The sequence below is a fragment of the Capronia coronata genome, assembly GCF_000585585.1.
Source record: "Capronia coronata CBS 617.96 chromosome Unknown acBCG-supercont1.1, whole genome shotgun sequence".
NCBI lineage: Eukaryota > Fungi > Ascomycota > Eurotiomycetes > Chaetothyriales > Herpotrichiellaceae > Capronia > Capronia coronata.
This window is the reverse complement of record NW_006912893.1, coordinates 3435556-3448008: the sequence shown is the minus strand read 5'-3', so window position 1 is coordinate 3448008 and position 12453 is coordinate 3435556. Positions and strand designations below refer to the sequence as shown.

Genomic DNA, 12453 nt, shown 5'->3' with positions numbered 1-12453 from the left:
CAGCCGAGACCGGGACTTTTCCCATAGTAGTAGTTGTGCTCTGGTAGATCAAAGCACGATGCAGTGAAGAGCAAGGTTGGCGTCCAGCGTGGATGACGGGCCGGATATCGTTTGCCGGTTACGGTGCGGGGAAGGCCCAAATCCAACAGCATGATTGGCCACTGGTATTTACGTTGGGCTGACTTAGGGATTTCTCCACGTTTATGACTTCAGTTGTACTGTGCACTGCAGTGGTAGTACACGGTGTGGTAGGTAGGTACCCTGTCCTCCGTACATCATACTACCGTATGCAGGACTGCAAGTGGGATCATCAGTGATGGGAACTTCAAGACGGAGCAGATCATCAACTGAGCACGCAGCCGTCTGACGTCACGGAGCCTTGCGATGGATTCACGATTGCCGGCCCCTCCTAGTACTTATGGTCTGGGGTCAAACAGCAAAATCGAGAAGGATATCTTCTTCATAGGTACACCTCTTCATCAAGTCTTCACTGGCCCCCTCCTTACTGTCTCCTTGCCAGATCCAGAAACATTGCTCTCCAATATGGCAGCACGAAGCGCTACCAACTTACTCACCAAAGCAGTGCGACCAACCGGTCTATTGAAGTCACAACAAGGACAAGCACACCGGTTTTTGTCTACAAGTCCAATTCAGAGCCAGGCAAAGACACTGCTCGAGGACAAAGAGAATGGATTTGGGTTCATTCGGAACAACCCGCGCACACCCAAGCCTCGTACCAAAGGCGTGACCGAGATCCGGGGCCCCTATTACTCTGTATATGGGAAACGGCACCTACAAGACGTGCTGGAAACCATGGGACACCACGTTGACGGGCTCAAATTTGCCGGGGGCAGTTTCTCTCTGATGCCCGAGAGTGCGGTGCGAGAACTTGTCGATCTTGCCCATGAATATGATGTCTATGTCAGCACTGGAGGGTGGATGGAACATATCTTGACTCAACCGGACGCCAACACTGTGGTGGAGAAGTATCTGCGCAAGTGCAAAGACATCGGGTTCGACGTGATCGAGCTGTCTTCCGGGTTCTTGTCATTCCCACCAGACGACTGGCTCCGACTGGTGGACAAGGTGCACAGTATGGGCTTGAAAGCCAAACCTGAGTTGGGCATCCAGTTCGGCGCGGGTGGTGACACGGCAGCGGAAGATTTGGAAGCCGCGGGTACCTCAGACCCAAGCAAGGTGATTAACCTGGGCAAGAAGTTCATTGAAGCTGGAGTGGAACGAATGATGATTGAGAGCGAAGGGATCACCGAGAACGTCAAGAGCTGGCGGACAGACGTGATCCAAGCCATTCTGCGAGACCTACCGCAGGAGAAGGTCATGTTCGAGGCAGCCGATCCGCCCGTGTTCAACTGGTATGTGCGAGAGTTCGGCATCGACGTCAATCTGTTCGTGGACCATTCGCAGATTGTGCAACTGACCTGTCTCCGGAGCGGTATTTGGGGGATGGCTGACACGTTCGGGAAGATTGTGAGCTACAGGGATTAATATTGATTTGGGTCCTGTACGCATGTGGCGTTCCACGGTCCCTGGTGGCCTGTACACAGAGTTTAGCCGTCCCTGATGACCTTAATGTAGCAGCGGCCTCCGCCCCAAAGATAGCAAAAGGGTACTGGTCTTCCTATTTTCATTGTGTAGTCCATCTCTTGGTACGAAGGAGATCCAGGTTCCCGCGGACAACGGCGTTGTTGCTCTCATGCTGACAAGGAGACGGTACCTGCGTAAGGCGTAGGTTGCTTTGTGGTGACACAAGCGAAGGAGCAGCATCGTAGCCAGATCGAATACGAACCACACTTGTCAGATCGCAGGCGGGCGGAACGGCCACATCGACAACCGAAGGCAGGGTCCGCGGACGTAGAAGTTGGTGTTGAGAGGATGAACGAGCTGCAACCCATTATTGCCGACAGGGAATATCGAGGGATCTCAGTAACGTACTCGTATGTTACTATGCTGAATGCATCCTAGTAGAGCCACGTAAGGGTCAGATCAGTCAAATGGTAACGCGGACAACAAGTGTGTTAGTTAGTAGTACTAATAGTATGACAGGGTTTAAAATCTGTTATGCACAAATGCAGAATTGTGCCACGCTACCAATTCCCAGTTATGTCCTCGTCGTTGCTCCCCTCGCTACTTTGTACCTCTGTCCTGTGTACTACTACTTCATGTTTATGGCGGACTGACTCGGAGGCCCCTTGAAACCAACATCGGTCAAATTGTACCCGGATCTGCCGGAAAGGCTGATGGTCATGGCAAAACTCAGCCTCCCTTTGCCTCCTGCTGACGAGTCAGTTCCCGTATAGACTGCGGATTGTGGATCAATGATTGACATCATCTCGCCATTCCACTTACTGCACTGGCTGAATTGCTTCGCAGCTGCTCCGTGTTGTGAATAATGGAGACCCGATCGATACTCTATGCTCCAGTGTCATCTCAGGCGTTGCAACCCACCTCACTATACCGTGAATAGTGTCGAGCAAATATGACTGTCAATCAATAAGTGTATCCTCTCTTTTTATGTTTTCCTCATCTTCTCTGCGTGCTGCGAATCCCCATCCCCCTTGTCCCAGAGCATCACTAAGACACCGTCAACCATGAAAATCGCTCTCCTGGCTGGGACGGCCGGTGCTCTCGCAACCGGCGCGAACGGTAAGCAAGTCTGCGGTGTTGTCAAGTACGCTGTGTTCGAAGAGCCATGACTGACCTCATATAGCGTATACAATCTCCGCTCAAGATGCCTACCCCGATGTGACGACAGATGTTGGTCACCTGCGTCGAGCGCTACCCAACGCTCCGGATGGTTACACCCCCGTCCACGTCCAGTGTCCTTCCAATCGTCCTTCCGTAAGAAGCGCCTCTTCGCTGTCGGCGAACGAGACGGCGTGGTTGGAGGTGAGAAGAAACAATACCATTGATCCGATGCGAACATTTCTGAACCGATTGAATATCACTGGGTTCGACGCCGGCGGATACATCGACCAGGTTTCCAACAACGCCTCAGCTTTGCCAAATATCGGCATTGCGGTGTCTGGCGGTGGCTGGCGAGCGCTGATGAACGGCGCGGGCGCCCTCAAGGCTTTCGATAATCGCACGGACAACAATACTGGCTCAGGACATCTAGGTGGCCTGCTACAGTCGGCAACCTATCTTGCCGGCCTTAGTGGAGGCAGCTGGTTGGTTGGCTCTCTGATGATGAACAACTGGACGACTGTGGAAGCACTACAAGCAGACGATACAGGCTCGGTGTGGGAATTTGGAAACTCCATCCTTGAGGGGCCAGACACTGGCGGTGTGCAGATTTTCGACACGGCCGAATACTACGCGCACCTTCTAAGCGATATTGACGGTAAAGAGGATGCCGGGTTTGACCTTTCCCTGACCGACATCTGGGGTCGGGCGCTTTCGTTCCAGTTGATTAACGCCACAGATGGCGGGCCGGACTTTACCTGGTCTTCAATTGCGCAGTCCCAAGGCTTTCAGAATGGAGATTACCCCTTTCCCATCATTGTTGCCGATGGACGAGCGCCCGGTGAGTTGGCGATACCGACAAACACGACGGTCTTTGAATTCAATGCATTCGAGATGGGCACCTGGGATGCTACGATCTATGGCTTCGTTCCCACGCAATACCTGGGCACGAATTTCACCGCCGGCGAAGTTCCAGACAGTGACCGATGTGTGGTGGGCTTCGACAACGCCGGATTTATCATGGGAACCTCCTCCACTCTTTTCAACCAGTTCATCCTGCAACTCAATTCAACCGACATATCTTCCACCTTGAAGGACCTCATTGGGGACGTACTGGACAAGTTAGGTCGCGACAACGACGACATTGCCGACTACACACCCAACCCGTTCTTTCAATACCGCCCGGAGACCGACCCTGGATATAATTCGACTCGACTCACCCTGGTCGATGGCGGAGAGGATCTCGAGAATATCCCTCTTCACCCTTTGATTCAGCCAATTCGGAACGTCGATGTCATCTTTGCCGTGGACTCTTCCGCAGACACGGACTACAACTGGCCCAACGCCACCGCTCTTGTCGCAAGCTATGAGCGATCCTTGAGCTTGAAGTCAAACAACACTCTCTTCCCGAGCGTGCCGGACCAGAATACCATCGTCAACCTTGGTCTCAACACTCGCCCGACATTTTTTGGCTGCAATAGCTCCAACTTCACCGAAGGCGCGCACATCCCGCCACTGGTCGTCTATATCCCCAACTCTCCGTACTCGGCGTTCAGCAACGAGTCTACATTTACACTGTCGACGAACGACTCGTACCGTGACGCCATCATTCTGAATGGACTCAATGTGGCCAGCATGGGCAATGGCACCGTCGACGACAGTTGGCCAACCTGCGTTGGTTGTGCTATTCTCAGCCGCAGTCTTGAGCGCACCGGCACAGATATCCCCGAGGTCTGCACTAGCTGCTTCAACCGTTTCTGCTGGAATGGCACGGTTGACTCGTCAACTCCACAATCTTACGAGCCGACTCCTATTATCCAGTCTGCGGATACAAAGAGCGGTGCCACAACCATAGTGGTGGGTCGCTGGGCTGCGCTGGCCGCTGCAGCTGTAGCAGTTGCCTCGATTCTATGATTTTTCTGTGATGATGTCCCTATGGTTGGACATCAGTCGGACACCTTCGGAACGAAGCAAAGCAGCAGCATCGGGATGACCTCTGAGAGGTGTACCATACTGTTTATATATGGATGCTGGCATATATGTTCAAGCGTTGGTGGGCTGGATGTTGGTTAGATTTTCCAGCAATGCTTTCTGTTGCGACACCCCCGTTTGGCGGCAAGCTGGGAATAGACAAAAGGATATACAAGGAGAGGAGTTTGCATTGAGAGACTGATTTCTTCTGGATGGCTCTCGAACATTGCTTTACCGGATAGCACCACGGGCGTAGTTGCGCGGCTGTTTGGACCTTCCAGCGGATGCGTGTATAGAATGATAAAGACAACTTTGTTCAAAGCGCTTTCTTGGGACCTCGCTTGAGAGCAACAAACGACGTTTGGCTTACAGTGTGTCGCTGACATGATTCTTGTGGTTTTGGTCCAGTATCGCCGCAGAGCAAAGGATTGCCTCGGCTTCGTTGCTGGAGGTTACAGCCGTCTATTGAAGCTATGACTGTTCTTTCTATTCCCTCCTTGTTCAGCGGACGTATCTCGGAGCCCGGGGACTCGCCGTGGGGATTGCCAGTGGTTGCTGACCCGGGGTCCGAGGTGACTCTGTACTTGACGGAGACCGTGGAGGGAGGAAGCCAATGTCATAGCGTGCTGTTGGCCCATCAATTAGTAATATGTGCTCTCCAAGTAAGATACCCCAGTCACTCTACCAGATGAGATGGCGTTGCCGTTGCCGTTGCCGAGTTCCGTGCCCACCGCTCGCTCGTTGTGGGGAGAAAAGCGTATTGAATTGGGGTGCAAGTCGCCGTCGTGGAGATCTTCTCCACTACTCGTATTTGTGCGATGATTGATGTTGTGGGTTTTTTACTTGGGGTCCTGCGACGTGGAAATGGATGGTGGTAAATTTGCACATATACCTGTCGACGGTTGAACCTTGGGTTGCTTGGTTGTCTTTCTTGATCTCCAGTCCCTGACGTGAATTCCTTGCCCAAAATGGCCCAAGGCGCCGAGAAAGACGTGATGTCATCGCCGTCGCCATCGCCGTCTGAAGAGACACTAAGACAACCACAACGAGATCAACACCAACACCAACACCAACACCAGCATCAACTCCAAGTACAGCATGGAGATGAACACTCAGACAACCATATAGACATCGAGAGCATCAGATCCAGCGAAGAGCCTGTTCCGGTGCTGGAACCACCTCCTCACCATCACCACCACCACCTCCACAAGAAAAACAACCAATATGACGACGTCGCAGAAAATGGCATTCGCTACGAGTACCTCACCTTCGAAACCGAGATTGTGTTTGACGAGATATGCGCGACAAGCAATATCCCTCCGCCGAACTTGAAGAAATACCAATCACCACTGACCTGGTCAGCGACGCACAAAACGATCATATTGATCCTGTCATGCTATTGCACCTTCATGGCCGCATACAGCGCGGGCGCCTATTCGATCGCATCGGCACCCCAGCGGGCCAAATGGCACGTATCCGAAGTCGTCTTCAACACGGGCGTTACGACATGGTGTCTCGGGTTCGCGACGTCGCCCATGATCCTGGCGCCCTTCTCTGAAATCAACGGGCGCCGGCCCGTCTTCATCGGCTCGGCCGTCATGTTCATGGCCGGGCTGATCGCGTGCGCGACCACCCCGTCGTTCGCGGGCATGTTGGTCGCCCGCTTCTTCGTTGGCGCCGGCGCAAGCACCTTTGCCACCATGGTCGGTGGCGTTGTGTCGGACCTGTACGACGCTCGGCACCGCAATACCCCGATGGCCGTGTACAGCGGCTCAGCGCTCGTCGGTACAGGCCTTGGCCCGCTCTGCTCTGGCTTCATTGTCGGACGGGCCAATTTCCGCTGGGTGTACTACCATCAGATCATCTCGCTCGGCATCATGCTCGTCGTGGTATATCTGTTCTTCAAAGAGACGCGAGGCTCGGTCCTGCTCAGCCGCAAGGCGAAAGTGCTCAACGACTACCTCGACAAAGTGCACAGGAGCAACGGCGACAACAACGGCAAAGGTAATAGCACACTGGCACCGCTGGGCGACAAACCAGACACCCATACCGCAATCCACCACCACAGCCATGTCCGTCTGGACCAGGATTCTACCACCATCCAAGACGAAAAGCACATGGCTGGTATCGACAATGACACCTCCAACAACCACCATCCACCCACCCGCACGCGGTACAAAGTCGCGGCAGACGATTCGCGCTCCTCACTGGCCCACATGCTGTATCTGTCACTCACGATCCCGTTCAAACTGCTGGCGACCGAACCTGTGGTGTTCTTCTTTTCGCTCTGGATCTCTTTCGCCTGGGCACTGCTGTACATGACTTTTTCCGTGCTGCCGCTGGTCTTCTCCACCCGCCACGGCTTCACGACCGAACAGAACGGCGCCGTCTTTGCCGCCATCACCATCGGCACGGTGGTGGCGACCGTCGTCTCCATCTTCCAGCCCATCCTGACCAATCGCCGCTGGCCCAAACTGACCACCAGCCCCGAGGGCCGGCTGTACTTTGTCTGTCTCGAGTCCGCTCTGCTGCCCGTCGGTCTGTTCTGGTTCGGCTGGACCACGTCCGCGTCGGTGCACTGGATCTCGCCCGTGCTCGCCATCGGCGTCGCCGAGATGGGCATCTTCGTCATCTACCTCGCCGTCTTCAACTACTTGGCCGACGTCTACCATCGCTACGCCTCGTCCGCGCTGGCCGCCCAGAGCTTTATGCGCAACACCCTGGCCGCCGTCTTTCCGCTATTCACCGACCAGATGTTTCGCACCCTGGGCTATCCCGCCGCCAGTAGTCTGTTGGGTGGTATCAGTGCTGTCTTGACCCTGGTCCCTTGGGTTTTGTTGTTCAACGGCGAGAAAATCCGCGCCAGGAGCAAAATCGCGAGGCAGATCATGGCGCATGCTACGTGAAGATCGGAGAGAAGATAGGACAGTTCAGATTGAAAATAGAAGTCCAAACACATCCCTCCCTAGATTACAAACTGTTTGGCGTGTCTTCCAGACCATCCTTCAATATGGGAGGGTCTTCTAGTCTCCGGAAATGCGGAATATGTCGTCAAGTATGTTTCAGGAAGAAGAAACACGTACAGTATCTTTCTGCAACACGTTTGAAGGCCCGCTTGTGCTCATTTTCTGCCTCGCAGATCATGGACATAGCTGGAAGACGAAGTATGTCCAACATGGGAAAACAGCTTTGATTACTTTCCCTTTTTTGACCTCTATAGCCCCAACCACTCTATCATACAAAATCAAGAATGTTAACTTTTCCCGTTCGGTATCGTTTCATCGCAGTCCAGCCAACCGACGTTCCTGGACTTCTGTGAGCGCCCTGCTTCCTGAAAGGAAGGCCACAACACCCAAAGCCAACAACACCGGAAGTGTCTTGAAAAGATTCCAAACAGTGTAGTAGAGAAAGAAGACTCCTTCGATGCCCACAATCGAGCCAAGGAATAATGTATGGGAAACTGGTGCGCTGGATAGTGCTTTGCCGAGGTGGTTGATATTGCCGCCAAGGTACAGGAACTGTGTCAGAGAGATTAGCATACATAATCGGATACACCGAGGGACCAGAAGATATCTTGGCCCCGGGTAATCATCGACTTACAGCTCCAAGCAGGGCAGGCACTGTAGCCAGCACCGCACCGAGGAAGACCAGGCTGATGACGACGTTTGGGCTCTGCGGGTCTGGTCGGAAGATATGGTGTATCTCGGGCAGTTTTCCGTAGCGGAGTGGTTTCTCTGCAACGGGGATAGGGACATTCGGATCGAGCTCAATCGTCAAGGGAAAGGCTTTGCTGTTGTACCCCTCCGCGGAGCCAAAGGAGGCAATGACGATAGACGCACTCAAAGGATATGATGAGCGGAGCAACTGGAGCGGCAGGTCCTTATGGGACTGTGGTGATCAAAGTAAGAGGTCTATATTCAGGATCTTCCACCCTCGGAACAGGGTGCGTGGTAAACTTACCAGCTCGACCTTTGCCTTTCCCGACTCTTTGATGCTGAAGGGATAGGAGACGTCAAGTTTCTTGGCTGGGTCTTGCAAGAGCAGGAATGCTTGATGGGGCCGTTTCGCCGACTGGCCCTCCTGCGTCGTCAAGATCACCTTGAGTGTGTCGGCTGAGCCCAGCTTCACTGGCGTGGTGAGAGGTTTCGAAGGAGTAAGCCTAGTCGCAAGAAAAGATCAGTCAAGTTCCCATAAGCTGGCGTTCTGGATGAGGATGTCCAGGTGCGCTGGCTCCAGGGAATGTGGAATGGTTCAGACATACGTTTCCTTGAAGCCACCTCCAACTCCTGCGCCTTTGGCCGCGACACTGATGGAGCCATCTGCAAAGGTCCACGAAGCTGCAACAGCACCGGATTGCAGGGCTGAAAGAAGCAGACACACCTGCGGCAACAATGATTGTAGCCTCATGTTCACGACCACACAAGCAATCACAACCGGGAGTTCAATTGGCCTTGGTCAGTAGTAGCAATTGTTACTACGTCGCCAGATGTAATGTACATACCTACCTACTAGTACTAGTGGTTAGCAGGTCTGGAGGAGCGAGATGCAAACATGCCAAGAGGCTCAGAACAGCCGCTGCTTTAGGTGGAAATTGATGCTGCTATTCATGTCCTGGGAGTCCTCCATCGATATAGAATTGGCGCCTCCACAAAACTAAGGTATCTACAGAGTACCAACAGTGGCAACTGGTGTGCAGAGCTTAGGCTTTGAGGTTGGTGCGAAGAGAGCCATGCATCCCTCCACGGATGGCGCAATATCTGGTCCCTCATCAGGCTCAGGCACTTTGGTTGCCCTTGCAGAGAGCGCTGTCTGACGTCCCCATTGTATCATAGCCGCTTATACCAGGGCAGGGTGATGTCTTCTCCCTGTCGCAGAGGAGACATGTCCACTATCTTGAAGTTGCGTGGCTGAAAAGATGGCGGGCCTGCGGTTATGCAACCACGCTCAGCCAGAAGGTGCCCATGCTTGCCACCTTCTTACTTACCTCTTCAACGATACAGCAAGTGCCCGAACCATCCCCTTAGGTTCGTGAAAAGAAAGACCGTGAAAAGCTAAGGCTTTTTTGCATAGAACGCAGTTGACAGGGTTGCAGTGCAGATATTAGCGACTGAGAAGGAGACCACCGACTGGTACAGGTAGCAATGCTGGACAGTTTTATGACAAGCTAGTTCTCCGTCTCACTAGCCGAATGATAACGACCAGATATATGCTTAACCTAGCCCTCTCGTGGGACAGACTGTGCATATCCTCCCTCATCAATTCGAGTTCAGCTCCTGCAACATCTCCCGAACCTCAGCCAGGTTTCCGGGTCTCTCGTTGTATATCGCGGCGATCAAACTGCTGTCAATGTTCGGGAACTCTTTCTGCAATTCTGCCTGAATTTTATCACCTTCGCTCTGTTGCGCGTTTGCCTCGTATTGCTGCATGTGTTCGACCTGTGCTGCTTTGTCTGCTTGCTGCTCGAGTATTTGCTCGGTTTCTGAGCGACGGATACCCTGCGAAGGAGCGCCTGGCTGCTGCCACTGCTGCTGCTGAGAGAAGGAGGGGTTTTGGGACTGGGGTTGTGACAGGTTGGTCTGATAGTAAGACTGCGCCGTATTCTGGATGGGATGAGCCGTATTTGACTCGTTTCGGCTTGGAGCATCAGACCAGGGGTTGTTGGACTCCATAGCGCGTTGTCGAGGATTCTGCTGTTGGGGGAGGATTTGTTGAACGCGTCCGACACGGCCGTCGGTGAGTTTGACTTTAATGCCTCGTGGATGGTTGTGGCGGGTGAGCAGTTGGGAAACCGTGCCTTGGACTTGCCGACCGGTTCTTTGATCTGCCTTCAATACTATGGAAACCAGGAGGCCCGGCTTGATCTGAGTATATTGGGTAACGGGCATTAAAGATAAGCCAGATCAAAGAAGTGCAATACACCTGCAGGTGGTTTGAGAAGAACTCGAGAATGCGAAAGGGCGGTAACAGGCAGCGCGATTCTGGTGGAAGCAAGCAGGATGATGATATCGTGGCTGGCGGTTGAGTGGCACTGTGGCAGATGTCACAAGTGTGGCTGAACATTCGATGACGTAGCATGCATATAAGTGCCTCAATCCTTTCCGCTTGCATCGACGCTGTCTACCTGATCGTCTACATTAGGGATACTAGGTATATATGATAGGTATCAATGGGATCTCTTCCAGCACTAAGCGCCTCGAGGTACTGTGGACACGGAAGGAATGCAGACAACTAACGACGGCGACCAGAAATACAGCATCGACTGCATATACAATTGTTCAACACGTATGGACATAATGGTAACGGCCCCCTCCCTTCTCACGGGAATTTGTGAAGCCGGCAACGAGTTGTTGAACACTCATTTCAACGTCTTTCACTTGGAAGTATCCGTCATCTTATGGTGCCACCGGCCAAACTCCTCCCTCTTGTCATCCTGTCCAAAATCGTGGGTATGGCCGAGCGTAGTGTGATCGAGCTCATCCACGAACTCGGCAGCAATGCGGATGCCGCCCGCCTTCTCAAGCTCCTTCACCTTCGAGTCGGCACTCTTGGGAAATGTGATGGTCATAGTACTTCTGTACCAGTCGGCGAAGTAAATGAGGTTGAGCATGACTCGGACTTCGTCGGCGGTGCGGTTAGGCATGCCGGCGTGCCACAGCCTCATATCGCGAATGATGATGCCACCTTTCTTCACTATCGGCTGGATGGGTTGTCCGTGGGTCTTGACTCTTTCATCCAACAGATGTTGATGGATACCATTCATGCCATTCTGATCTGAGAATTTTGTGGTCGTATGGGTCCCCGGCCAACATTCTGTCGAGCCATTCTCGGGTGAGCAGTCGATCAGCACGATGTTAACCGCCAAGCTGAAACATGCACGTGGATGGTCGTAGTGCACGTCGCTATGAACCGGTTGACGGCTCTCGCCCGGGAAGTTGGTGTTGGCCTTATGATAACGGAGGACAGGGTTGGGGCCGATCATTGTCTTGCAGACATCGGTCGCGAAGGGGTTTGCATGCACGTCTGGTAAGAGGTAATCTGGCTCTGGAATCATATGTTGCAGAATATTCTGAGCTTTCGTGCTGTAATTGAACCAGGTTGACGGCCCTTCACGGAGAGCCTTTGCCTCTTCGACCATCCGCGGGTTCAGGAAGTCGAGGCTCTCTTGTGAGACGGCTCCGTCCAGGACGACGACCCCATCTTCAGAAAGCGCCACGACAGCTTTCTCCAAATTTTGTTTGGATATTGTGTTTGAGGCTCGCTCTTCTGGCGAGATCTGGACGTGGACCACCTCGGGCTTTTGTTCGACAGGAGCAATCATTTTGAGGGCGAAGGATATCAGGAAACGGTGATGGTGTGAGCTGGAAGAGCGAAGCAAGTGCCAGGTGCCCCTGTGCAGCTTCGCCACTCTGGTAGGAAGAACAACTCGGATGACTTATATGCCTATATGGAGATTCCAATGAGGGATCGACAACAGCTTCACGATGCTGGCCGAACTGAGACGCTGTTGAACAGTAGGATCTCCGATAACGCGACAAAATGGTAGGATAGCCTTCTGGGATAGAATCATGAAGCCCTCTGAGTTTCGTCCTAGGCTCACTTAAGTTATCACAACTGTTCGAATTGCCCTCTCTGGCTTGGCTGACCACCGAAAGGCATTAAAGCTGGAGCTTGATAACAAACTGATGATCTAGTTGAGCCAAACCAGGAGTACCAGAGCAAGAACGGCAGCTCGAACAGTCCCTGCCACCATAATCGGCGCCGAGCAGCCTTGATAGACCT

At 53.1% G+C, this 12453-nt stretch overlaps 6 protein-coding genes across 6 annotated transcripts; 3 read left to right on the top strand and 3 right to left on the bottom strand.

Annotated features, from left to right (window-relative positions):
• Positions 1–543: 543 nt before the first annotated feature.
• A1O1_01217 (cysteine sulfinate desulfinase) lies at positions 544–1506 on the top strand (the record flags this gene model as incomplete). The annotated part of the gene is made up of 1 exon (XM_007722130.1): positions 544–1506. The coding sequence occupies one exon, from the start codon at positions 544–546 to the stop codon at positions 1504–1506; it is 963 nt and encodes a 320-aa protein (XP_007720320.1).
• Positions 1507–2609: 1103 nt separating this feature from the next.
• A1O1_01216 (lysophospholipase) lies at positions 2610–4617 on the top strand (the record flags this gene model as incomplete). Its single annotated transcript, XM_007722129.1, has 2 exons — positions 2610–2664; positions 2729–4617. 2 exons carry the CDS (start codon positions 2610–2612, stop codon positions 4615–4617), a joined length of 1944 nt encoding a protein of 647 aa, XP_007720319.1.
• Positions 4618–5642: 1025 nt separating this feature from the next.
• On the top strand, positions 5643–7580 carry A1O1_01215 (uncharacterized protein; the record flags this gene model as incomplete). Its single annotated transcript, XM_007722128.1, has 1 exon — positions 5643–7580. The coding sequence occupies one exon, from the start codon at positions 5643–5645 to the stop codon at positions 7578–7580; it is 1938 nt and encodes a 645-aa protein (XP_007720318.1).
• A 372-nt stretch (positions 7581–7952) lies between these two features.
• Positions 7953–9081, bottom strand: A1O1_01214 (uncharacterized protein; the record flags this gene model as incomplete). Its single annotated transcript, XM_007722127.1, has 4 exons — positions 7953–8192; positions 8275–8562; positions 8635–8833; positions 8936–9081. 4 exons carry the CDS (start codon positions 9079–9081, stop codon positions 7953–7955), a joined length of 873 nt encoding a protein of 290 aa, XP_007720317.1.
• Positions 9082–9929: 848 nt separating this feature from the next.
• On the bottom strand, positions 9930–10559 carry A1O1_01213 (uncharacterized protein; the record flags this gene model as incomplete). Its single annotated transcript, XM_007722126.1, has 1 exon — positions 9930–10559. One exon carries the CDS (start codon positions 10557–10559, stop codon positions 9930–9932), a length of 630 nt encoding a protein of 209 aa, XP_007720316.1.
• Positions 10560–11044: 485 nt separating this feature from the next.
• Positions 11045–11992, bottom strand: A1O1_01212 (uncharacterized protein; the record flags this gene model as incomplete). Its single annotated transcript, XM_007722125.1, has 1 exon — positions 11045–11992. The coding sequence occupies one exon, from the start codon at positions 11990–11992 to the stop codon at positions 11045–11047; it is 948 nt and encodes a 315-aa protein (XP_007720315.1).
• Positions 11993–12453: the final 461 nt, after the last annotated feature.